Genomic DNA, 27898 nt, shown 5'->3' on the forward strand with positions numbered 1-27898 from the left:
ATTCTGAGTTGCTTCCATTGGTCTTCATATGGCATGATTTCTAGTTTCTTTACTAACTGGTTAGTCCTGTTTTGGAGGGACTCCAACATTGATCAATGCCATTCCTAAAATACCTTACTTCTATTACCACAGCCTAAGAATACCAAAATGGTAGGGGTGAGGTTGGTAGTGGTGGAGGTACTATTAAAAATAGTAAAACTACAACATTGAGCGGCAGCTAGGTGGTGCAGTGAATAGAGCACTGGCCCTGGAGTCAGGAGGACCTGAGTTCAAATCCAGCCTCAGCCACATAACACTCACTTGCTGTGTGACCCTGGGCAAGTCACTTAACCCCATAGTCTACCAAAAACAAACAAACAAAAATACAACATTGGGTTGCATTTCACTAAAACCCTCTTGGCCATTTCCCAGGAGGTACTTTGTGGTCATATCTCTTCCATCTGTTACTTGAACAGTTTGTTTTGTTTTAACACGAGAACAGGTTTATTATCATTATTATTATTATTATTATTATTATTATTATTATTATTACACCTAATGACTCTTACTTTATTCGGTCCATTGTTTTAGTCTGTTGAGATCTCTCACATCTCTCATCCCAATTTCCTCCCTTCAAAAAAGCACAAGTCGTGAAAGAAGTATTGACTTCAAGCAACATAGTTTTGGGGTTTGTGTTTTTGTTGTTGTTGTTGTTGATGTTGTTTTGGCAACGAGAGAGAATGTAGGAAATAAATGGGTATTAGTATCTGATTTGGGATTCAGATGGCTTCTACCTGTAATCCCTGTCTCAAAGCCCATTGATATGGAACTCTCTCCTTCTTGGTGGGGATGAATGCCCCATTCTACATGAAGGGCAGGGTGGTATTGGTAAGAACTGAAAGAACCTCAGTTTTCATCCAGTCCCCTTTAAGTGCCTTTTGGGCTTTTCAGGGTGAGTACTCTTTTGGTACTCATCAAATTTTGGGTCTTCTTTGGGAATCTTCAAGTGTTGAGCTTCTAGGTTCAAGACAGAACAACCTCACTTCACACCATTTGGGGGTGTCATAGAGTAAATGAAATGAACATTTTTCAGTACAAAGGCCCTAAGCCCATCATCACACAATTCTCACACCTCTGTCTAGGGGCTCCACTGTAGATATTAATACTTCCTTACTACAGAAAGAAAGAAAACTTGCCTGCTCCAACTAGTATTTCAAAAAAACCTTTCCAATTAACCCAACCCTCCAGTACAGCACTCTGCTTCAAGTTCCTCCTCAAAGCACTTTGTAATTTTGAAATTACATGTAATTACATCTTAATCATTTCATTGCTATATTAGGCTTTGAAGTATTTTAGGTCAAGTCCAATGTCTGTCCTTTAAAATGTATTCTAAAAGGGCATACCATTGGAGTATTCTAGTCTAACCCTCTCATTCTACAGATGAGGAAAATGAAACTCATAAAACTTAAATGACTTACCCAAGGTCACACAGGTATCAAATGAAAGAGCCAGGATATAAATGTGTTTAGAAAAACTTTTATCCCAAGTGGTAAACGTAAGTTTTGATGCTAAAAGAGGTAAATGCCTGATTATCTGGAAAAAATCAGCTACTTAAAATGATTTATTCTCCAAGAGTTGTGGCAGTGATTCTACTTTACCAGTTGTACAAGACCTCCCTAGGAAGATGTTTCTATAAATATATCTTGTATTGAGAGATTGCTCAGCTTAGCACAGAGGGGCTGGAGAACTCACCCCTCCCTGTCTTGTGCCCCCAAATTTGGTTTACTCAGGTTCAATGCCTGAGAAACTGCTTGCTATTGAAAGGCTGCCTTTTTTCCATAATCATTGGCTTGTTAACAAACTTTCAGCCAAAGACAATGCTAATTATGATTCACAAGTCTGGGGATTCTCCCAAAGAAAGAAAGTAACAAAGGTATTCAAGATTGTATGTGAACTGAGTAGAGAACAGGCAATTTTTACTCCTACTCACAAAAAGAAATGCTAAGTATAAAATAAGCAGAGTGTATATTAACAGGATATTAAAACAGAATTCAGTGATGTTACTGATACAATTGGCTAGGAACAATATTTATTTATTTTTGGTTTTGTTTTAGGCAATTGGGGTTAAGTGACTTGCCCAGGGTCACACAGCTAGTAAGTGGCAAGTATTTGGTCTGAGGTCACATTTGAACTCAGGTCCTCCTGACTTCAGGGCCAGTGCTCTATCCACTGCACCACCTAGCTGCCCCTAGGAGCAATATTTCAACCAGAACATAAAGCAGTTTTATAAGCCTGCTAATTAAGCACCTTACATTTCACCTTTGTACTGTACTGTCCAACCAAATAGCCAAGTTTGAATCAATTTTTTTTTCCAGTGGTCACCCTCTCCAATGCAGAAAGTTTTGTTGCAGCCTGCTCCTGCTACAGCTGCTATGCCAGTGGACTTTGCTGACACTGGGATCACAGAACCAGACTTTTTGAACTTACAAGGTAAGGAAAGGAAACATGAATCATTAAAGCAATTCTGAGGTTCCACCTCAAACCCATCTGATTGGCAAAGCTGACCAAAAAGAAAAAAAAAAAGAAAAAAAGAAAATGACAAATATTAGAGGAATTGTGGAAAAACAAGTACATTTGATGTGGTATTGTTGGAGCTATGAATGGGTCCAATCATTCTAGAAGGTAATTTGGAAATCACATAAAATGTTACTAAATAATGCATGCTCTTTGAGCCTGCCACACCACTGCTAAACCTACAGCCCAAAAAGATCAAAGAGGAAAAGATCCTATATGTACAAAAATGTTAATAGTAGCTACTTTTGTGGTACCAAAGAACTAGAAACTGGAGGGGTGCCTATCAATTCAGCAATGGCTAAAACTGATGTAATGAAATACTATTTTGTTGTAAGAACTGAGAAGAAAGACAGTTTCAAAGAGACATAGAAAAACTTCTAGGAACTGTCGAAGACTGAAATAAGCAGAACCAGAAAATAATTTATACTATAACATCAATATAGTAAAAAGAAAGGAAACACAAATGAGACAGAGGCTGTTAGGAACCCAGGTAAAAACTCACCTAGTTTCTACATTCAGGCACTAGCTACCACATGAACATGCTTGCATGACACCAGGAATAGAAAAGAATCCTATCTATGGAAGCCAAGAAGCCTGAGCCAGATGTTTTTTTGGGTAGCTAGATAGTACAGTGAATAACTAGAGTGTCAGGCCTAGAGTCAAAAAGTCTTAAGTTCAAATCTAGTCTCAGATACTTACTAGCTGTGTGACCCTGAGCAAATCATTTACCTTCTGTCTGCCTTAGTTTCCTCAAATGTAAAATGGGGATAATAATAATAGCACCTACCTCCCAAGGTTGTTGTGAGGACCAAAAGAGATAATAATTATAAAGCAACTGGCACAAGAGTACTATCTAAGTGTTAGCTGTTAATATTTTTTCCTTTTAACAGACATAGCATCCTGCCCTCCCTGCTATCACACAAGGGACCACTTGGGGTTTTATATGTCATGTGAAAATACCAAGCCCTTTGATCAGTGGGTTACAACATGACCGGAAGCAACCCCAAAGCTTGCATATGGTCAGTCAGAAATAGGAAAAGACTACCTGTTCATGCTCAGATAACTCCCATTATATATATATAATTTAATCTGGAGATTTATACTGGGTGAATTGGGGAACTAATAGTTATTCATTAAAGAATCTCTAATTTCCTTAGACCCAAAGATCCAACTTCTAGGCACACATACCAAGGAGGTCAAAGATAGAAAGGCCCAATACACATCAACATATTTATAGCAATACTTTTCATAATAGCAAAACAAAAACAAAAACCAGAAATAAAGTATATTGAGGAATAACTAAATAAAATTTGTTAAATAAACATAATGGAATATTACTATGCCATAAGGAATGATGAATATTAAGAATAGAAAGAAACATAGAAAAATGTATACTTTATGGTTGCCAAGAACCTGTAAGCAGAATGAGGAAACAATATATATTATAATCATAACAATGAAAGAATGACAAAAATAAAAATATTAAAAATATATAAAATTACTCCCTTTATGACTGAACAAGTTGTGGTATATTATTCTGATGGAATACTATTGTGCTATAAGAAATGACAAACAGGACGCTCTCAGAAAGACTGGAAAGACATATAAACTGATGCAAAGTGAAGTCAGCAGAACCAGGAGAATGTTGTACACAGTAACAGCAATATTGTATGATCATCAACTGTGAATGACTTAGCTATTCTCAGCTATACAATGATCCAAGACAATTCCAAAGGACTTATGATGAAAAATGCTTATCCACCTCCAGAGAAAGAATTGATGGTGTCTAAAATGCAGATTGAAGCATACTTTTGTTTTTATCTTATTTTTCTTGTTGTTGAGCTGTTGTTGGGGGTTTTTTTGGGGGGGTCTAGGTTTTCTTTTGCAACATGGCTAATATGGAAATATATTTTGCATGGCTGCACATGTATAATCTATATCAAAATACTCACCTTCTCAATGAGGGGGTAAGGGCAGGAGGGGAGGAAAAAATTTGGAACTTAAAAATTTTTAAAACAGAGGTTAAAATAGTTTTTCCACATAATGGGAAAAAATAGAATATAAAAATAAATAAAATGCCTCCCCTTTTTGCAGAGGTGAATGTGGAACATTGAATATACTATCAATTTTAATATAACTTTTTTTCCTTTCTGTGTAATTTTTTTTTACAGGGGATAACTTTTTAAGAAAGGAAGAGAGACAAGATATACTTGTAAATAAATATTACATAAAAATAAATAAACAAAATTATTTTTTTTTAAGTCTCCAGTTTGCTTTTTTTCTTCTCACAACATTTTCTTTTGTAATACTGTGAACTGCCTACTTGCAAGTGAGGATATAGTCTCAGTATTCTGGGTGTTATCATACATAGAGTTTTCCAGGTTTTCTTATAAAGATCATGAGCCAAGGTGAGGAAAAAACCCCCAAAGTGTACCCAAGCCCTTTGTGTGGTCACCTTTCACTTTAAAATATTTCTGTGTTTTTGAAAAGGACAATAGTGTGATAGAGGAGGGAGCATTACACTAGGAGTCAAAGGAGCCTCTTGCTACTTCACTAATCTGATTACTTCACCTGCCATTTTAATGTTTAAGTTCTATATTTAAGTTCTAAGTTTAAGTTTCTATATTAAAATGTTTGTCAATAGAAAAAAAGAGTTTATTAAGAGACATTCACATAAAATATTGAATAAGTAGAAAAATGTCTTTCTTTTCTTCTTTTAAGAATTAAATTATTGGGCAACTAGGTGGAGCAATGGATAGAGCACTGGCCCTGGAGTCAGAAGGACCTGAGTTTAAATACGGTTTCCGATCAGACACTTGACACTTACTAGCTGTGTGACCCTGGGCAAGTCACTTAACCCCAATTGCCCCCCCCAAAAAAAACAATTACATTATCTTTTAACTTTGCTGAGAAATGCTAAACACCCTATCCTAGCTCCCTCCATGATTACTTCATGTCTTCCCAGCCTCCTCTGGTCTTACTGGAAGATGACCATTAACTAATTTCTAATGATAACTTAAGTATTAGCTGAGATTCAGTCCCAGTTTTATCTAGAAGATTAAAAAACAGAAAGTCACAATAAGGACCACAAAGGCATACAGAGAGATTTGAAGATGTCTACAAATTGGCTTCTGCCAAAAAGTTCTCCCAGCATAGCAACTTGGGATTGGAAATTGGAAGGGACACTGCTTGTCCTCTAGGGCATGTGGGGACATGTGGGATCATTTGGGATGGTTTTTGGAAAGCATTCCTTCAGTATCTCTGCAGTGTTACAGAGGGCACCCTGCCAAATTCAAGTCGGGAAACACTTCTTGGGCATGGGTTTACTCAAAGAGTCATAGTATATCATTCTGAAAGGGGCCTTCTAGTCCAAATCTCTCTTTTTACTTTGGAGGAAACTGAGGCCCAAAAGAAGAGATTAAGTGCTAAAGTCCACAAAGCTAGATCTTCCCTCCTTTTGGTCTCAAGTTTAGTCCACCTGCTTCCTTAGTTCATTGCCATTACCCTTTCTTTTACCTGGGTTCCTCCCTCAGATTAACCATGGGAAGTGGTTCAGGTATCCACTTCTCCCCTTTCCCTATCTTTGAATCAGGTACATAAAATTTCAGCATTCTTAAGAGTTTTTACTACTAGTAACTATTACACACATAAAAAGGACAGTGACCTAGAAGGCTTCAGGAATGAAAGACAAAGGTTGCCAGCTTCGTGCTAAGTGCATGGTCTTGATATTAGGTGGGTCAATTGACATTAGTTGAATTGAGTTTACTACCCACAATCTAAATATCAAGCATACCTCATATTCCCAGTGGGAATTTGTCAGCCCAAGACAGTGAAATGGAGTTAAATCACCTATGCCCACAGCTGCAGACAAGAGAAAAAATCTTGGGAGGCATGGTAAAGATGCCCTATTAAAGGCTTATAATTACTAGAGGCAGAGGTGATGAGGCAGGCATTCCAAGCATGGGAGAGCCAGTGCAAAGGCACTGAGATGGAAGACTTCCATGTATGAGAAAGGATAAGACTAATTTGGATGGGAGAATTCCCACTGAGGGGCAGCAAGGTTTTAGGGAAAGACAAATCTTGACCTGGGGGCTCTCTTGTGCTGTCTGACTGAGTGAGGTTATGGCATGATTAACCAAAGAAATAAAATAGCTCAAAGTATGAGTAGTCCACAAAAGAGGGATGGCATTCTCTTTAAGGAAAGAGGTCTTGACGGTTGAAGAAAGCTTCTGGGAAAAGGCAATACTTGAATGGAGAAACAATTCAGTAACAAATGACAGTAGCACATCTGTAGTGAAGTAATAAGTGGTTTATTTTTGGAGGAAGAAAGTGTAGTAAGGGGCACCAGTCAGGAGTGTGCTGGTAAATATTTAACAACCAACTGGGGGGAGGGGGAAAGAGTACATATGACAAGCTTTTAAAATTAATCCCCTTGTTGTTGTCATTTTTTCAGCCATGTCTGATTCTCTGGGACCCCATTTGGATTTTCTTATCAGAGATACTGAAGTGGTTTGCCATTTCCTTCTCCAGCTCATTTTACAAAGGAGGAACTAAGGCAAACAGGGTTAAATGACTTGCCCAGGGTCACGTAGCTAGTAAATATCTGAAACTGGATTCAAACTCGCTAAGATGAGTCTTCCTAACTCCAGGCCCAGCACTGCACCACCTAATTGCTACTGAATCCACATAGGTTTCTACAAATTTCCTCAGCCTGTTTTCCTATTTCCTTAGTGTATTCAAATTCTTTTCCTCTACAGTATCACTCCAGTTCTGAGTACGTTTTGCACTTAGATTCTTTAAGCTCCCTGTGATTGATTGACTTAAACTATAACCTTATGACTGAGATTGTTTTCACATGGTTAAAGTATCAGAGCATTTTATCATTTTTTTTACAATGGGGTCTGGTGACACCTTCCATTCTTCCCCCAATTTCAATATTTGCCATCCTCAGCAAAACTACTGGAGTTTGTTATAGCAAATCCCATGGTTTCAAAACCTAAATAGCTCTTTAGTGATTAAAGAGATTGCAATATCTATATAACCCTGGCTTCTCTGGGCATGTCCAGTTCTAACGTGAAAACACCCTTGAGACCTCTCTAACCCTAACCTACTTGGTAAACTTGGCTCACTTTTACCTCCAGGATCAAATGAAAATTCCTTTTTTAGTCCTTTAAAGCCCTTCACAGTCTACCTTTCCAGCCTTATAACATATTAATTCTCTTCTCACATACTGCCATCCAGACAAACTAGTCTTCTTATCTTTTCTCATACGTGGCAGCCTTCAGTTTTGGTGCCTTTGCACTGCCTCTCCCATGCCTGGAATGCCTGCCTTGTTACCTCTGTCTCTAGTAATACTTGATTTCCTTCAAGACTCAGTTCAAGCATCATCTTCTACATGAAACTTTTCCTGGTCCATTGGTTGTTAGTATCTTCTCTTCATTTTGTATATCGTTAGACATGTGGGTCCTCATTGGCTAATGAGGGTTCAGTCTTTAGAGCACGTTCAATATCTTCACGAAGATTTGTGAACCTGATTCTGGATGTCTGTGATGGGGTTGGGGTGCTCATTCCCTCCACGCTTTGAAGGTTTTTCAGGTATCTTCTATTTCCTATTAGCTTACAATACAGTGATGAAAAACATTTTAATTGGCTGCTGTGGAGCACTGTGGGCATGCAAAAGGTTCTAGCAGATGGATTTTCTCTTTTCCCTAGTGTCTAAAGAGGAAAGAACTAGAATAAATCTCCAGGAGTGGGGAGAGGTAGCAGTGACAGACACCGTAGCTGTTGCCTCATCTCCCCATCCCCTCACCATGAGGCTGTGAATGCATGGTACCAATGTTTCTTCTGTCTGTGTCTTTTTATTCTTTCTTGATTTTTGATAAATGGTTATCAATCAGAAACAGAATGAACTCTCTTGGGAGTTGTGAGCCTTTCTGCCTGTCCAGGTACAGACTTTCTTTTATATATGCTGTCTCCAAAGAGTGTGAACTCTTTGAGATCAGGAAGTGCCTTGATTTTTCTATTTGTATCTCTGGTGCTTACTTCCGTGGATAGTGATAGCAATGCCCCACCCTCCAAAAAGTTAAAAGAAAGAAAAAAGCATATCACCAAAACATTTATAAAATGTACAGGAGGAAGGTTTTTTTTTGTTTGTTTGTTTTTCTGTTTTTTGTTTTTTACAGGAGGAAGTTAAGAGACATGAACAGGCAGAGTGTATTGGAATTATCATCTTAAATGTATAATGTATTTTAAAAAACTATTTATACTCATGGTTTCATATAACATTCTTTATTTCTCTTTTTTCTTTTATTTTCTCTTCTTTTCATATGGAAGTGATCATTCTTTTTGATGTTTTTCAAGTTCATGAATGAAAAAGGGAGAAAAACAAAAGAGAAAAATTGCAAATCAGTGCAGGGCAGAGTAGGCACTACTATGTTAAATTTGAAATATACAACACTCCACCCCCCAAAAAAACTCCTCTAAGTTAGATGTATTGGAGATCCATGGTTTCATGTGCATCGCCACTTTTCTGTTGTTCTGCGGACATTTATATTGCCATGTTCTAGAACTAGGGGCTTGACTGGAGTTGAAAGGGCAAATGAAAAGGGAAGTGGGTTTTGTTCTCTAGTTTCAGAAGACTCAGAGCAAGGGGCAAGCTATGAGTGGGGTACACAATTTGCACCCTGGGTCAGGGAAGAGGTGAAAGGCATTCATTCACCTCGACCAAGCTAGGAGGTTGGAGACTTTTTATTGCAGGAAAGGGAGAGTGAATCAGCAAAGTCTTGACAGCTGCCTCAAGTGCCTTTGTGTACGTGGCCAGTTAGAACTGCAGAAGAGCTGAAGTTTGGAGAACAGCAATCGCAGGAAAGGGGGAACTTCATCAGATGACAGATACAACAAAGGGCAGTACAATAAAGAAGGGCTTCAATAGATGATAGCTATGGTAAGTAGAGTCAGCTTCCCAGTCTTAATGGGAGCATATGTTGGGTACAGCCAAGTAATAAAGTCTATGCAAATCACCAGGGAGCTGCAAGAGGCAGAAGCATATAGATTCAGGTGAAAGGAATGATCCAGCCATGAAGCCAGAGTGATGGTCTCCCAACCTCTCAGTTGGAGTTTTTTTTTTTGCTTTGTTTTTTCATCTAAATATAAAATCTTTACTCAAACTTTACTTTTCATCTAAATATAAAATCTTTACTCAAACTCTTAAAAAAACACCTTAAAAACTAAACAATATTATAATTAGAACATTTGGGCAGAAAAATTAGCAGCTATGCACAAAATTAACATTATATAATAAATATAATTAGAATTATTATCGGGGCAGCTAGGTGGTGAAGTGGATAAAACACCAGCCCTGAGGTCAGGAGGACCTGAGTTCAAATTTGACCTCAGACCAAGCACTTGACACTTACTAGCTATGTGACCCTGGGCAAGTCACTTAACCCGAATTGCCTAAAAAAAAAAAAAAAAAGGGCAGCTAGGTGGTGCAGTGGCTAGAACACTGGCCCTGAAGTCAGGAGGACCTGAGTTCAAATTTGACCTCAGACCAAACACTTGACACGCACTAGCTGTATGACCTTGGGCAAGTCACTTAACCCCGATTGCCTCGCTAAAAAAAAAACAAACAAACAAAAAAAGAATCATTGTATACCAGAACTGTGTTACAATAATAATTGTTTGTTTTACAAACATTAAAAATTATTTGTAACATATTAAGCATTTATCTGTTAGACATCAATGTCTCTTTATTAAATGAGTACTGTTTAACATAGGTCAGTGCTATTTTGCCCATTTTCAATACCTGAGGATCACCATTTATAAGATGATACGGAGAATATATGTTGGAGATTTATAAGTTGTCTTGTCAAGCTAAGTGAAGAGATATTGTACAGGTTCCAAGATAAATATTACAATTTGAGGCCCCTTAGTATTCATGTTATTGGAAATCAACCTTGTATAGCCAAATTCATCAGTAATATTGATGGAAGAATAAATCATTTGTCATAGTATGTGCCATTCTTGAGTCTTTACTCAATCTTTGCCACACTGTTTTTTCCCATTCCTCATCTTAGACCTGTGTTTCTTTTCTGTTGAATCTAAAAAACATGAATATACTTCTTGTATATACAGGACACTCCTGTTATATAGCTGATGGTCAATTACAGCAGTCCAGGGGAGACTACTATAATCTGAAAAAGATATCTCTTGCCTACATCAACTTGCCAAAACAGAGTCACGGTTTTAAAGAGCAGCTGCTTACTAACTCAAAGGTACAAGACAATGTTATACTAATGCTGTCCCCTTAGTGTCTATTTGAGTGTAGATTCAGATCTTGAACAGCATGTTAAAATTTCAAAACTACATTATATGAAAACATAATTCTGAGTTGACGATATTTTTCACTGAATGAGTCAAGAAATATACATGCCTGTAGGTATAGTAATGTATACGTGTATTTTTTTTTTTTTGCTATAAATGAACTGCATTTAAATCTTCACCTATCATTTATATATTCTGGTGTTCAAATATTTGATTTGGCTATTCGGTTTAAGCCAATAATGCATCAAAAATTACATTACGTAGACAAAATTTACTTATATAAAGTAGACACTAGGTTAAAATGGAAACATCACTGTGCCTGTCAAAACTGAAGTGCACATCTCAGTTGGATTGTTGAAATAATCTTCTATAGGAGGAGCTGAGTTCAAATCCTGCCTCAGACCAGACACTTGACACTTACTAGCTGTGTGACCCTGGGCAAGTTACTTAATCCTCATTGCCTTGCCCCCCCCCAAAAATCTTCTAACTGGTCTCCCTATAGCAAGTCTCTGCCTTCTCCAATCCATTTTTCACACAGCTGTCAAAGTAAAATTCCTGAAGCATGGGTCTGACCATGGCACTCCTAGTTAATAAATTCCAGCAGCTCTCTATTGCTTCTAGGATCATATACAAACTCTTCTGTTTGACATTTAAAGCCCTTTATAGCCTAGTTCCAAACCATCTTTCCAGCTTTATCATACATTACTCCCCTGCACATACTTGCTATTCCTCACACACAACATTCCATCTCTCATCTCCTTAGCTTTGCATAGTTGTCCCCCAAACCTGGAGTGTTCTTCCTCCTCACTTCTGCCCCTTTGAATCCCCAGTTTTCTCCAAAACTTAGCTCAAGAGCCACCTCCTACACTAGACCCTTCCTGATCTCTCTAGATGTGAGTGCCTACCCCCAAATTACCTTGTATTTATTTTGCATATATTTATAGACAAATGTATTGTCTCCTCAACACAATGTAACCTCTCTGACAGCAGGGACTGTTTCATGTCTGTCTTTGTATCCTAAGCACCTAGTCCAGTGCTTGGTATGTGTTTAATAAATGCTTGTGAGGATTTTGTTCCCTCTCCTTCATGAGTCTGTGGGAAATTGTACCTATTTGAATATAATCTTGTGTGTGACTGACAATGATTCCATTGGGGGCAGCTAGGTGGCGCAGTGGAGGACCTGAGCTCAAATGCCACCTAAGACACATAACACTCACTAGCTGTGTGACTCTGGGCAAGTCACTTAACCCCAATTGCCTTCACCAAAAAAAAAAAAAAAAAGAGAGAATGATTCCATTGTTTATTTTTCACTATGATTTACTTTGCTATTCTGCCTATGTTAAATTCTTTGTTATTTGATTTTGGTCTTTGCCTGGTCTATTGGTACAAAGTGCATTTCATAGAGGGAAAAGATGAAAATTAGTTTCCACAATGAAACCAAGTACCAGTGGGATGCCAAGACAGAGAAGGATACCTATTCTTTTTCTTAGTCTTGACCTCTGATCTCATTGGTTGGGGAGTTCTTGGGGGTGTTGCCCCTCCCATGCAAATTGACACTTGTTCTGCAGCTAACAATTACAACTTCGAATGTAAGCAAATTTGTTTTCTTTTTATAGAATGGTTTAAAAATGCAACTGAATAATATGTTGCCTACAAGAAACATATCTACAGCCAAAAGTCAAATGTGAGATGAAAGGGTAAACTAAATTTTCCTTTGGTTAAGATAGTTCAAGAACACACAGCGTTCCAGTGATTGTAGCCAACAAAGTTGAATTCAAATTAAAAGAATTAAGAGCAATAAACAAGGAAATTATATAATGCTTAAGTATATCATTTATAAGAGCAATTGCCATTTATATAGTGTTTTAAGGTTTGCAAAGTATTTTATGAATATTGTCTCATTTATCCTCACAACAATCCTGGGAGAGTTTTGCAGATGAGGAAACTGAGGCAGAGAAAGGCTAAGTAATTTGTCCAGGGTCACACAGGTAGCAAAGTATCTGAGGTCAAATTTGAAGTAGGTCTTCCTAAATCCAGGTTCAGTGCTCTACCCACTGCACTATAACAAGATGAGAAGCCAGGGAAGCAGCAGGAATTATTAGAAAAGTAGAGCTGACAGAACTTGATGTTTTAAAGTGGAAGGAGGATAGAGTAGTCATCTGAGTCAAAAGCAGTCAAAAAGTCAAGGAGGATAAGGCCACTTTATTTATTTTAAAGGCCACTATGTTTAGTTATTAGCAGAGTTAGAGTTATTGGTGACACTTGAAAGAGAAGCTTCAGAAGAATGTTAGACACAGAAGTCAGAATGCAAGGGGGTAGAGGAGAGAGTGAATAGTTAAAGAAATGGAGGCACTGAGTGTAGGTGACTTTTTCAAGTTTAGTAATGCAGAGGAGGAGAAAGATGTGATGATAGTAGGTAAAAGGAAATCTTTTTTAGGCCTGGGGAGACTTAAGGATATCTGAAGCCAGATGAGGAGTCAGTGGAGCAGGAAAGATAGAGCAGAGATGCATGAAAGGCTACAAAGCAAGGGCACAAGCAGAAGGATAAGATTTAGTGAGGAGAGAGGATACACTACTTCCTGTGATTTGCAGGAAGGAAGAATCATGATGCCAAGCAGAGTTGTGCCTAGAATGGGTAAACAGGATGCTGTGCCAAGGTACCTTCCCAGGTGGTTACTTCCCTTGTCTCCCTAGCCACACACATTCCTCACAATTCAAGAGCAAGACATCACCCACGTGATGTTATTTGTCCTCTTCAAGAAGGAAGGACTAACAATAACAAAAGTTCTCAATAGTAACAATTGTCTCCACACCACACCTTACAAACAATTGTCAGCAAGCCGGCACCACCCTGAGGTACAGTGGCCCAGCCCAGGGTCTTATTACTAGAATCTCTAAGCAGCCCAGTCATCACTTTCCAAGCTGTAACTAGGGTAGGCTTTACTCTCAGGGTGCGAAGGTTGGGGCAGTCTTCTCCTATCATTTTCTCGGAAACTACATTATCACACAGCGGTTCCTCCACCCCACAACCCCCATCACTGAAATGGCTGAGTTTGGACCCTGGGGAGAAAGGCCACCTGCTCTTTCAATATTTCCTTATCCATTTATGAATGGATTGTCTTCTATAATATCCTTCCTGTTCAACTCAATTTGCCTGAGATGCCAACATTCTTGGTTGTTGTTCTGCAAGAAAACATTGGCTAGGAAATGTGTCATAACCTGTTATGCTAATAGTAGGATGGTAATAATAATCAGCCTTGCAACTCCTGACCCAGAGTTCCTAATGCCCTCTCAGCCTACTTAGCTAGGATCTTAATTTACCCTGACAGAGAAGAAGAGGTGGGGAGGTCCCATGTCCACATTTGTGATCATAGCTGCTGGGAAGGCTATGAATTGTGCATTTGCTTTAGATGGGGAATTCTGAGCTTCAGCAAGACTAAAGCCTCTCTGGTGTCTGCATTAATATGGTGAACCCTCAGAAATGGAAGGTCACCAGGCTAACCTAGGAAAGAGCATATTGATGCAGTCAGAAATATGAAGCAGGTCAAACTCCTGTGCTGATCAGTAGTGGGATTAGGAGAAAGAGGGCAGAAGGGAGGAAGAAAGGGAGAAAGTGAGTAAGTGAAAAAAAAAAGGGTTTCTTCTTTTTAAAATGACATTAAGGTATCTTCAAATTTTAGTCTATTTATAGACTGTCTGGTTTTCTGTCTGCCACGTGGTGGCACGAGGCTTTTTATTGTAGAGAGTGTGACAGGATATAATTAGTACTAGAATGCAGGGAGTATCAGACCCAGGGAAGACACAGCCAGGTTGAAGTCATTATAAAAGGAAGAAGAAGAAGAATTACCTAGGCAAAATAGCAATAGTATTATAGAACCCAAGAGTTCTGGCAAAAGTCTGGTGATCCTAGAGCCAGTGAAGTGAACGTCTATACTCTAGAGGCTGTAGTAGGTCTTGGCATCTATTGTTAATGCCAAACCTAAAGGAAATGCAGAATGCTTGACTTTTTCCTCCTCTCCATCTGATTGTACAGGAGAAATATCTTTCCTGAGGCAATACTACCTACTTGCCTGTGGCACGGGTGTATGAGAAGGATTCCACTATTTGATTCCTACTCTTACTTCTCTTGCTAATCTTGATTTCATTTAAATACTTGGTAGAGTCACTTATGTATTTGATTTAAGGGACCTGTCTGGTACATCAAAAAGCATGCATCAGAGTTGGAATCTGAGCTGTATTTACATAATTAAAATTACCCCAAACACCCTACATGGAACCTAGAAAAATGAGGAAGATCCAGAGTTGAGGTGGATGTGTGAGGCAGAGTAAGAATCAGGGAAGGCTTCAAGGAGGCGACACCTGAGTAAACTACAAAAGAAACAAGGGTTTTAAGAGGTGAGGAGAGGCATTGTGTTCCAGGAATGAGGAATTGTTTATAAAAATGCACTAAAGAGGGAGATAGAACATTTAATTTGGGGAACAGTTCCAATTAGTCTGTAATACATTGTGCATGAAGGAGAATAGTATTTAAATCGTTGTTTTGGTGGACAAAAACTTTAAAAAAATTTTTAATTGCCCAGGAAAGAAAGGGGAGAAAAAGTATCATCAAAAACAGACACTGATTAAGCATATACAGTACTGTATTCAGGGGACTTTATTAGGCATTGAGGATACAATGGTACATTTTATGGTCCCTATCATCAAAAGATTTACAATCCAGAAAGCCACAATATGGAGATATTATGACAGTTGGTGACTTTATTATCTGTAAAATGAGATGTGAAAACCTCAATATTCTCTGGTCAAGAATTATCGTTAGTACTGGTACTCAGGGGGTGACTTGATAGGTCAAACTCGTGAGGGCAGGATAAGCAATCTTGGAAAGTCCCAGAAATTGTGGCTAGGGTAAAATGTCAGGAAAACATCTCCCTTAATGCTGAAATGCAAGGGCATGGGGTGTAGGTCTGCCTTGAAAGAATTCAACCATTGTAGAGAGTTTATTTGTGATGGCAATACAAGAGGGCCAGACTCCTAGTGAGTGTGCATTTGATAGGGACAAGATTGATATTGCTATAGGGAAAAAGATTGGGAGATGATGTGGATGGGATCTAGGAGTGGCAAGTAGCCTGGGGTGGAAGTAACTGAGAAAAGGGGTCTATGAGATTACGGAGTATCAAGTAAGCTAATTAAGTAATCAGGGTGGGCTGGGGTGTACCAGATACCTTGGGCAGAGGCACCAGGGATCTGGGCTACTGAAACTTAAGCAAAAATTCAGTGACTGGGTTGGAGGTAACGGAGAATGAAGGGTTGGACTGGGTTGGGGCCACAGTGAAAGGGCAGTTGAAAGGATTATTGACTGGGATGCGCCAGATGCCTCTGGTGAATCTGGGTTCCTGAAGTCTGTGGGAAAGTTCAAGGGGTGGGGAAGTCCAGATCCTATACCTCATCAGAGCCCCAAGTGAGATCCAGGTAACTTGTCATCTGACATTGTGCAGGTATTGCCGTGGGTAATATTGACATAGCTATAAAAACTGAAAATTGGTATAGGGTTGTAGTCCTCAGCACTGGTGAGAGGAATTGAGGCCCAACCTAGGTTCTTAGGTATAGAGAAATAATACAGGGACCTCATTTACTGTGATAAATGTTTAAGTTGGACTTGTTAGAAAGTTAGTTCAATGATTATAGTTAGGGTTTTTCTCCAACGCCTCTTCTTCAAACTTTAGATAGGTATTAAATTACTTTAAACAACCAAGTCAGCAGTATTTCTCACATTTTTAATTTACAATATCATATTTCCTTTCCACCTGCCCCCAACTCCTAATATTTACTTTTGAGAGGCAGCAAGAAATAGTTGACAGAGAGCTAGCCTCCAGGTCAAGAAGTTGGTCAAGTCTTCCGACACATACAATCTGTATGACCCTGGAAAAATCAATGAACCTCCCAGTGCCCCATGCAAATTTTCAAGACTGTAAGTTGCAAAGAAAATATTGATTTATATTGGTAGGGGGAATTTCCCATATCAATAAAATCACGGGTCTAGCTGAAAACAAACAAACCTTCAATATTTCAATAGATTTGTGATCTCATCAATGTGGGTACTAAGGGGGAAATGATAACACTCTTCAATTATTTGAAGTATTGTAACTGGGAGTTAGGTGTCAAAGGAGATAGAGTGCTGGACCTGAAGTCAGGAAGACCAGAGTTCAAATCCAGCCCTGATACTTACTGTGTGACCCTGGGCAGGTCACTTAACTCTGTTTGCCTTAGTTTCCTCATCTGTAAAGGGAGCTGGAGAAGGAAATGCCAATCTACTCCACTATCTTTGCCAAGAAAACCCCAAATGGGGTCACCAAGAGTTAGACACGACTGAACAGGAAAAGCTTCCAAATGATTGGAGATGTACAAAAGTACGTCAGACTTCTTAAAGAGGTAGTAAGTTATCTTTCCTTGGATGTCTTCGAGAAAACCCAAGACAAGCTTTTTAGGTATGCTACAGTGAATTGGTTACACTAAAAGGCCATTGAGTTTTCTTCCAACCTTCAAATTGTGAAATGGAATATTTCACATGAGGAACAGTGAGAAGGCCAGTTTGACTGGATCATAGAGGGAGTGCTAGAATAATTTATAAGTCTAGAAAGGTAGGCTAGAGAAAGGTTGTGAAAGGCTTCAACTGCCAAAGAGTTTGTATTTGATCTTAGACATGATAACGACTAACCCCCTCTCAGTCTACTCAACTAGTCTCTTTATATTAAAAAACTTTTTTTTACTGTTTAATAAACATTATCAGATATTTATGTATATGTTTATCAAATTATTTATTGATTATTTATTTCATTGATAGAAATGGGGGGAGAGGAAGATGTAAATGCTTGTGATCCTTGCTGCTGGGGAGGTTATAATTTGTGGATTGCTTAAGATCAGGAATTCTGAGCTCCAGTAAGACTACAGCCTATCTGGTATCTGCACTAAAATGGGTGAGCCCTCGGAGTGGAGGATCACTAGGCTAACCTAAGCAAAGACATACTGGTCTGGGTCAGAAATGTGAAATAGGTCAAACTCCTGTGCTGATCAGTAGTGGGATTAGGAGAAAGAGATGGATAGAATGGGGGTGGGGGGAGGAAGAAAGTAAGCAAGCAAAAACAGAGAACTTTTTTTTTTAAAATGACATTAAGGACTCTGGAATATTCTGTGTGGGAGATGATTGGAGAAGAGTAAGATTTATAGTAGAGAGATTAATTAGGAGGTTATTTCAATAGCACAGGAAAGAGGTAGTGAACTAGAGTGATGGCTATATAAGTGGAGAAGAGGTGACAATATGAGATATTATGGAGGGAGAAAATATAGTTGACAACGGATGGTTTGGGAGAAAGAATCAAGGAAGTCTTTATGGAGTAGCTGGGTTGAGTTGGACTTTAAAAGAGGGGGGGTGGGTAGAAATCCAACAAGCAAAGAAAAGAAGGAAGGAAATGGAACAATGGGAAGTAGGGGTCTGAAAGGTATTTGCAGAGCAGAGATCAGTTTGGCTGTGGCAGAGAATGTATGGAAGGGAATAATATGAGATAAGATAGGACAGATGGAGTTGTGCTAGATTGTGGGTGGATGGGAGGCCAAATGACTGGCAAAGAAGTTGGAATTTCATTTAGTAGGTAATAGGGAGAATGAAGACTTTTGAACAAAAGTATGTCAGAAAGATTAGTGGCAATATGAGGAACAGACTGGAGGAGGGAGAGAGTGGAGGTAATTATTTGTTAGGAGGCTACTACAAGGGTAATGAGAGTCTATATTGGGGTGGATTTTGCAAAGGTAGAATCAATGAGATTTTGTAAGTGAATGATTATAAAAGATGAGGAAGAGTCAAGTTAATATTAAAGTTTAAAATATGGAAGATTAGCTGGATAGTGGAACCACAAACAAGAATGGTAAAGTATTAGGAGCAAGGTTAGCGGCATGATCTTGGACATACTAAATTTGTGGAGCTTCTGAGAGGTGAAGGTAGAGATATCCTATATAGATCCAAGCCTAAAGATCAGAATAGATGTCAAGATTGGAGATAAAGGATTTTGAAGTTATCTGCACAGAGGTTATAATTTAAGACATGGGAATGAATAAGATTCCCAAGAGACTGTTTGGAGAAAGTCAAAACAGAGCCGTAGAGGATCAGGAAGAAGATGAGGTGTTATCCAAAGAGTCAGAGTAGTAGAATTGTAGGAAATTACACAAAAGCATGGTATTTCTGAAGAATGTAGTTGGGTGTCACAGAAAGGTCAAGAAAGATTACTGAAAAAATGCCACAGAATTTGATGAGTACGTCATGGGACCTCTGACAGAACAGTTTCAGTAGAATGGTAGACCCAGAAGACCCTGACTACAGTGGGTGGTAAAGAACTAGAAGCCTCAAATGCAGACATTTTCAAGAAGTCTGGCAATGAAGGGGATGAAATGGCATAATAACTGGATATAATGGAATGGTCAAAGGAAATATTTTAAAATGTGATTAAAAGTGTTTAGGAGAGATCAGTCCAGTAATAGTATAAAGAGGTGACATAAATTGTAAGAAAATTGGGATAAGATATTCAATTTAAGGTGTCTCTGTGAATGTACTGAAGTGGAAGCACTGGGAATGGAATCTATATGGAAGAAATAAGCTAGACTGGAGGGCAATGTGGATATAAAAGATAGTTGTGATTCTACATAAGGCTTCTGGTTTAGAAGAATGCCATAAAGATTGACATCACTGATGGAGAAAAGCAAAATAAGGACGGGAATCCAATTTGTTAGGGTGGGCAAAAAGGATCATAGGATCTACAGGGAGAAGGACCAATACCTCTACATTTGAGAAAACTGAGGTCCACTGAGGGAAAGTGATCAAATGTCTCTATCTATTAATAGACAATCGGAAATAGGAGTGCTCCTGGGTAATTCACTTAATATCTTTTGGGTCTCAGGTTCCTCACCTAGAAAAATAGGGATAATACTATTTGCACTACTTAGCTTATAGGGGTTCTTCTAAGGAAAGTGCTTTGTAAATCTTAAGGTGCTATGTGAGTACCTGATATTATTATAGTGGAGTGACAATGAAATATAGATGAAAGCTGATGTTGAGATTTAGGAATTGCCCTCAGAAGTGATAACTGAAGCCAGGAAAATGGACATACCCAAAAGATTGAAGTTAATTTGATGATCCACGTTGGGGCTTCAATGTTGAAAAACAAAAAAACCACACAGCTCTTGCCCTCAAAAACTTTATATCTGAGGGAATATGACGCATACAAAAATAATACAAAACACAAAGTATACTTGGTGGGGAGTGAAGCTTAAGAAAAACCTTCAGGTAGAAGAACATGGCCCACGAGCTGAGTTTTGAAGCTACGTATTCCCTGCTTCTTTTAGACACAAAGTTTGGAATTCTTCGAGAAAAGGGCGAGGAATAAACAAATTCTACACACGTAGGTGTTCCATGAGTATCTCAGGTAGCAAAGAGCAAACAGACCTGTTTGACTGGAAGGGCGAGCATGTGAATGGGGAGGCAAGAGAGGTAAAATCATACGACGGCTCCTGAAGCGGATGAAGCCAGGAGGTGCCAGGCAAGGACCGAAAACAAGCGATGGGAGGGGGCGGAAAAGAGAGGAAGGGGGCCCCACTGCCCACTCCCGCGGAGCGTTGTCACGGAAACCAAAAGGCAAAGTTGGAGAGAAACTGAGTTGGGGCCAGGATGGCTGGGATTTGGGCTCTCTGGACTTCCCGTCCGCAGGTCGCCAAAGGCCGGGCTCGATATTTCAGCTCTCAGACCCAACTCAGGCCGACGCGGAGCCAAAAAGCCTCACGGGAGAAGGTTGGAACGAGCGCCGGAAGAGAAAGACGCGACCGAAGTCGCAGGCTCTACGTCGGCGCGACTTCAGAGAAAGACGTCAGTCAGAACGAAGGCTCCAGGGAAATTCACTTCCACCAATCCGCTCTTTCCTATCGCCTCTCTTTCCCAGGAAGTCCCGCCTATGAACGACTACGTCTTCCTGCAAAATCTCGCGGGATCTGCGAGAGCCTATGTGACCCGGAGGGAGCGGAAGTCGAGTCTCTTTCCCGTGGCAGGTCTGAAGCGGGCGGCTGTGTAGAGATGAAGGTAGGGCATGCCGCGACGGGAGGGGGGCGTGCAGTGCGAGCCTCCTAAGGCAGTCTTCCCGCCGCCCCTTCCCCTCCTCGCCCCGGCATTATGTGGACCAGGGCCAGGAGCAGGCGCAGCTGATTGCCATCGGTGGCCGGGACGCTGGGGGAGAGAGGATGGCGGGGGATTGCGTCGGCCCCGGCCCGAGCACCATGGTGGAGCGTGGGCACTTTGCCGGCCCCAGGAGGCCCGGGCGCTGCCCCTAACCCGCAGATCCGACGCTGGGTGATCCCTGTTGGTCAGTGATCATGGCTTAGTGGCTGCGAGCGAATCTGGAGGATTTGCACCCCGTGCCCAAGTGTTTGAAGGGGGGCCGCAGGCGGCAGGGCAATCCCCGAAAAACACAAGTTCCACGGGCGATTTTCTTTGGCCGCCCCCCACGCTGGGAAGGCGCTTCCTCTAAGCCCCAACTTAAAAACCCATTTTTCCTGGACCTTCCCCCTGCTAGTACCTTCGCTCTTATTTCCATATATCTTTATACTTAGTAGTTGTGTGATCCTGGGCGAGTCACTTAATAACCACTGTTTGTCTCAGTTTCCTCATCTGTAAAATGGGGATATTCCCACCTCAGGAATCTAATGGGGTAATAGTTGCAAAGTGATTAGTAGTGCCTAGCACTATGTAAACGTTAGCTACAGTTATTATTAATAGTAGTGGTTTGCAGGTTTGTCACAATGTACCTCCTCCACCCCCGTTAGAATGGGGGGTTCCTTGAGGGCCTGGACAGTGTTTGTGTCTTTCTCTTTAACTCCAGTGTTTATGGCACATAGGAGTTTAATAAATACTTTTTTACTGATGCCTACTGACAAACACTGCTTATTAAAAGCCAGTGTCATATTTTTCTACCGGAGGAAAGGGCACTGGTAGTTTCATGGGAGTACTGGGTCATCAGAACCTTGAAAGGCCCTTTAATCATTTCACAGATAAACAGACCCCCAAGAGGAACATGGCATAGGAAAGCACTTTTTTCCATTCAGAAGCCCTGTGTGATCTTAGACAAGCTCTTAACTTCTGGATCTCAGTCACTTCATCCTTAAAATGAGGGGTGTAGGCTAGACGATCTCTTCTCTTTCAGCTTTAAATCTATGACCTTATGATAATAAAAGCCATTATTTTCCAAAGGTCACAGAAATAGTAGTGGAGACCAGATCTGAACCTGAATCATCTGGCCATTTATTAAAATCTAATGCTGTACTTTTCAAAGTCTTTACATTGGCTGTTTCATTTTTTTGTTTTTTTTTTTGGTTTTTTTTTTTTTTTAATTTCTAGCTCAACATCTCTTTCCCAGCCACTGGCTGTCAGAAACTCATCGAAGTTGATGATGAGAGAAAGCTACGGACCTTTTATGAGAAACGGATGGCCACTGAAGTTTCTGCTGATGCTCTGGGTGAAGAATGGAAGGTGAAAATTAATTTGAATTCATATTGGAATGTCATTGTTTAACCATCCTGATACATAGGTGTTGAGAGTTATGATGGAAAGTGTAGGCAATGTGTTTAGGAAATGGCATTTCAAAGTAAGGAAGACTAGTTAACCTCTTATTATTTATTTAATGGACATTTTGGTCTCCGTAGCTCTGCTGTGGTCTTTGGTGTAGTATTTAGGCTGGAAATGCACCAGTTTTGCAACGTATTTACAAAGCAAGATGCTTAAAGGTTTTAACTGTACAGTAGATAGGTAAATAAAATTTTATTGATAGAATTTTTTTATTCACCTTTTGATGAAAACTTGGGTTGTAAAGAAAAGACCAATCTTCTGTTAAAGATGAGTAATGAAAGCATTAAAATGAACTGATTTTTGTCTCCCCTCTAGGGTTATGTGGTCCGTATCAGTGGTGGGAATGACAAACAAGGCTTCCCCATGAAGCAGGGTGTTTTGGCTCACGGACGTGTCCGCCTGCTGCTCAGTAAGGGCCATTCTTGCTATCGCCCTAGAAGAACTGGAGAAAGAAAACGTAAATCTGTTAGGGGCTGCATTGTGGATGCCAACCTGAGTGTCCTCAACTTGGTTATTGTGAAGAAAGGTGAGCATTTGTATTTTTTTTCCTAACTCTTTGGTTACTCTATAAGAAGTGTTTAGAGGCTTATTTCATAATGACTGTTAATTTAGCAATATTATTGTCCAGATACTTTTTTTCCCTTTATGCATCATATGCTATTCCTGTATGGTCTCAAGAATATTAGACCTTTTGTCAGTTACTTTTCAGATCTTGTCCAAACTTTTGATTTTTACAGATTAAGAAATTGAGGTAAATGATTTGCCAAGGCTCAGATTTTTTCTTTTTTCCCTATCCTCAGGAAACACATTTCCTATTTGTGCCCAAATACAACAACTGGTTGTGGGGAATGAGTATTGTCCCCAAGAGCAGGTTTCAGTGCAGTCGAATCATTGTTGAGCAGTATGGTTTTGTTTTTTCAAAGGCACATAGATATTTTTTTTTCCAGTTAAGCTAATAACCTGGACTTTGAAAAATGTCAGCTGAAGAATATAACTAGTGAGATTATTCTTTCAGTACTAAGCAAAATCCTTAACCATGGATCTGAGGAAGTTTGAAAACATCCATTTTTAGTATCATTTTCAACATTCTTTCTCAAAAGGTGAGAAGGACATACCAGGACTGACAGATACAACTGTGCCTCGTCGCCTGGGGCCCAAAAGAGCTAGCAGAATCCGAAAACTTTTCAACTTGTCCAAAGAAGATGATGTCCGGCAATATGTTGTGAGAAAGCCCCTCAACAAGGAAGGTAGGGGTAGAGAGTATATCTTTTGCGATGGTGGGGGTGTGTGTCATTTCCTGGTTTAAAAAAAGATGGCATCTTACTATCGTGATGCTGTCGGCTCTTTGTCACTGTAGGCTTGGCATTAAAATAGTGTAGAGCTGAAGTTTTGTGGGAGGGCTGGAGAAAGGGACACACATAGTGAGCCAATGGCAGAAGTGAGAACTGACTTTTCAGTTATGATCAGTCTGTCTATGTACTACTGAGGTGAGCTCCCTAAGCATTAGAACTTTGGCTACTTTTGACTAGTGGAGTTGTTTCTCAAAGATGTATGGTGGGTTATCAAGGGATCATGTTTAGAAGAGGTCCTTAATTTATGATTCTGGAGCTATGCTTTATATAAAAGTATCTCACGATTACCATGTGCCCCGTTGGTTCTGCTATGATAGGGAAATTAGAGGAGGTATACAATAAAATAGCTAGTGTATTAAGGTTTGCAAAGTGCTTTGCATGTTCTCATTTGATCCTTACTACCTTGCAATGTCTGTGCCATTTCCATTTTGTGGATTAGGGAACTGAGGCTAAAATAAAATAAAGTATCTGAGGCAGGATCCTGCATTCTGGTCTGCTTACCTCCTAAGTTATAACATCCTCTCCAATACGTAACCTTACTTGCCAAGTGCAGCTCAAGAACTAGGATTATTACTTGTCAACTTTGTCTTTGTCTTTATGGGACAGTAAGCCAGTGAAGTCCCTCAGAATCATATTAGGAAGAGATTTGAGCAAAAGGTTGAAGAAACTGATTTTCCAGGGTCACAGTCTGTTCAACTGGTGATGGTAGGAAATTGCTATAAAGTATATACCTTCAGGATCTGTTTAAAAAAAACAAACTTTTAAAGAGGTGATACTTACTCGTGGAATTTGGGGTCCTTCTAGGTGACTCCTGAATTGGTCTCAAATAGTAACATCTAAAATATGGAGTTCTTTTCTGCAATAAATTTAAAAATCATTTAATAAAAGTATCTTTGTTAGGTTTTTGGAGGGGAGCTATGCTATTTCCATTGTTTTTTTTGTTTGTTTTTTTAATAAATTGGACTCAAGTTTGAGAATGATGTAAGGCATCTGTTTTGGGAAGTCTGGTTGGTGTATAGTTATATACTATAAGTATAATTTTCTTGAACCTAACTTGTTAAAAAGACATTCTAGTGATAAGGTGATGCGGTTCCATCTAGCTAGATTGGAGTTTTCTCAAGTAACCAGTAATGAAATTTAAAGACAGATATGTGGTAAATTACCTCTTCCTTTCCGTGAGTCCTTGGTTACATAAATTAAGTATGAGCAAAGGACTAGACTGGAAAATACCAAATGATTTAGTTTTATTGAAGTGGCCTAGGACTACAAATTCCCCAGGAAGTTGAGTTCTCATAACTGGTTTTTTAGTTTTCATCTATGATGGAAAAGGATGATAGGAAAATAAACTATTAATATTGGGATAAATATTATTTTGTTGGTGGATTTTCTTTCCACCACCCCCTTCCATTTTCCACTATAGATGTTTTAATAGTTGAAGGGCTTGCAATTTTTTCCTATTCTGTATCTTTAGCTAAGAAAAAAAAAATAGAAATCCCTGGTAGTACTTTTATTTGCTCATTTTTTAGGACTTCATTTGTAAGCATTGCCAGTTAAGGATTACAATTACAAATAAGGATTCCTCAAATATTTACTTAATTTTATTTAGAGATTTTTAAAAATAGAGTGTAATCTGAATTTATCTCTATTACAATTAGTGAAGTTTAAATGTGTTTAACACAATTAGTGTTAAAAATAGTAAGTTGCAGCATTTTGCTCTATATAATTTAAGCTTGTTGCTTATAAACAATTACTAATCAGAGTAGCACTTAAAATGCTTTTGGGTACCTGTTTATTTTAAATTCATGTTAAAGGGGATAGGTCTTTAGGAGGCTAGGATTTTGACTTCATATGTATCGAACAGCAACATTCATTAAATCTACTTTTCTATAGGTAAGAAACCCAGGACCAAGGCTCCTAAAATTCAGCGTCTGGTGACTCCTCGAGTTCTGCAGCACAAACGTAGACGAATTGCTTTGAAGAAGCAACGCACCCAGAAGAACAAGGAAGAAGCAGCAGAATATGCTAAGCTTTTGGCCAAGAGAATGAAGGTAAAGTTATACACGGCTTTTCTCAATTTCAAAAAATCCTATTTTTAATCTTCTGGATTGATAGGATGGTGGTGATAAGTTTGGTAATATTCTAACTCATTGTACATCACTTATTTGTATGTGTAGGTGCACATAGTTCTTTGAACAAATAAAGTATAAACTTTTAATGCGAGGTTTTTTTTTTTTTAAACTTAGGAAGCTAAAGAAAAACGACAGGAACAGATTGCTAAGAGACGTCGACTATCTTCCTTGAGAGCCTCCACCTCGAAGTCTGAGTCCAGTCAAAAATAAAATTTCTAAAAATGTGTTAGAAATAAATAACTTTTGTCAAGTAGAGTTTTGTTTTTTTTAATTTACAAAAGGCATAGACCCACAGGTCCCATCTCTTTCCCCTGGCTATTAAGAAATTATACGCAGTGACTTCTTTGTCTACCCACCCTATTGTTAGGTCATCCACAAATGGCATTTAGGTGTTTGGACTTCTCCACTGCCTTCCACAGTTAACCACTGCTGTTGGATGGTTCTAACTAACCCCTTGTTCTTTTTTAAACAGCATTAGTATTCCCTAAATGGGCATATGTTTGGCCTTTTCCCTTCCTATTATTTGTCACGCGTCTACTGAAATGTCTTGTGGTTGTCTTTGTTCTAAAGCAGATTCATCAGGATGTGCAGTTTTCTTCCTTAAAGATGTCACGCTGACACCCCTGACACTGGGTAGAGAGGCACCTCTTTGGTGGTGGTCTTCTCATATCAGTCAGGGGCACAATAAGCAGTCCAAGTTCATCCCAGCTTGATGCTTTGCTCGGTAGCCATAGCTGGTTCATGCCCTGGACACATAACATGAGATAACGTCAAAAGTTATGTTTGGGGGGGGGAGGGACAGTATAGCTAAATATATTTGTTTGAACTCACTTCCTCTGGGGGAGTGCAGTGCAAGGATATCATGGGCTATTGAGTCATTTAAAAAAATGTCTGTTAGAACAGGCTTTATTTATTTGCTTTACTTCAGCCAAACTGGTCTATTTTACTACTTTTACTCCTGAACATGTCAAATACCCTTTATTGTTTCAGTTCTGTCATTTCAGTCATGTCCGATTTTTCACGACCTCATTTGGAGTTCTTGGCAAAGATAGTATTTTGCCACTTCCTCCAGCTCATTTGACAGGCAAATGGGGTTAAATGATTTGCCCATGGTCACACAGCTAGTAAATGTCTGAAGCCAGATTTGAATTCATCAAATATCCTACCCTGTTACCTATCACCCTTTCCATTTAGTTTCTATGCAAATGCCACCTCTTAAACCTTCCTTGATCCCCCTTTGCCTGTTATTTACACAGTTTTGTACCTCAATGTACTTAACTGGGAGTGTTTATTTCCTACTACACTATACAATCAAGTTACGTTCAATGTCATGCTCACCCCAGTAGCTACCATGATTACTTGCCCTTAGAGGGTTTTTGTGGCAATAACGTCCATATAAAATCCTACCCGAGATCAGTTCTTAGCATATAGGTGGTGCAATGTGAAGAATTTTACTTAGGCTCAAAGGCCAGAAGCCCCTTTCAGCTCTAAATCTACAATCTTGTACTTAATTATAGGGCCTGAGTAAAAGTAAAAACATTTTTGGGCTAGACAATGGGGTTAAGTGACATTCCCAGGGTCACACAGCTAGTGTCTGAGGCTGGATTTAAACTCAAGTCCTCCTGAATCCTGGGCCAGAACTCTTATCTACTGCCACCTAGCTGCCCCAGTAAATGGACGATAGCTCCAAGGGATTACATAAGGGAAGCAGTGCCTCAAAGAGGAGCAATGTAAAAGCATCATAGCTATCAAGTGGGTTGGAATTTGAGATGAAGTCTTGATTAGGAGGGACGAAATAGAACTGGGGATTGTGGCAGGGAGAGGTGGCTTTTTCCTATTGTAGAAAAGGGTCTAGTTGCCGGAGAAAAATTATTTCCTGGGGAAGG

The 27898-nt window shown here is 39.4% G+C and overlaps 1 protein-coding gene and 1 non-coding gene across 2 annotated transcripts; both read left to right on the plus strand.

Annotated features, from left to right (window-relative positions):
• The first annotated feature begins 20572 nt into the window (after positions 1–20572).
• LOC114052108 (40S ribosomal protein S6) lies at positions 20573–26267 on the plus strand. Its single transcript, XM_027874588.1, has 6 exons — positions 20573–20992; positions 22304–22435; positions 22847–23057; positions 23632–23778; positions 25774–25931; positions 26127–26267. Exons 1-6 carry the CDS (start codon positions 20588–20590, stop codon positions 26220–26222), a joined length of 1149 nt encoding a protein of 382 aa, XP_027730389.1. The 5' UTR covers positions 20573–20587; the 3' UTR covers positions 26223–26267.
• A 363-nt stretch (positions 26268–26630) lies between these two features.
• On the plus strand, positions 26631–26770 carry LOC114052528. The gene has a single exon (XR_003570270.1). It is a non-coding gene; the product is annotated as a small nucleolar RNA SNORA48 (small nucleolar RNA).
• Positions 26771–27898: the final 1128 nt, after the last annotated feature.

This window comes from Vombatus ursinus, unplaced genomic scaffold (assembly GCF_900497805.2).
Source record: "Vombatus ursinus unplaced genomic scaffold, bare-nosed wombat genome assembly UNPS02014807.1, whole genome shotgun sequence".
NCBI classification, from domain to species: Eukaryota; Metazoa; Chordata; class Mammalia; order Diprotodontia; family Vombatidae; genus Vombatus; species Vombatus ursinus.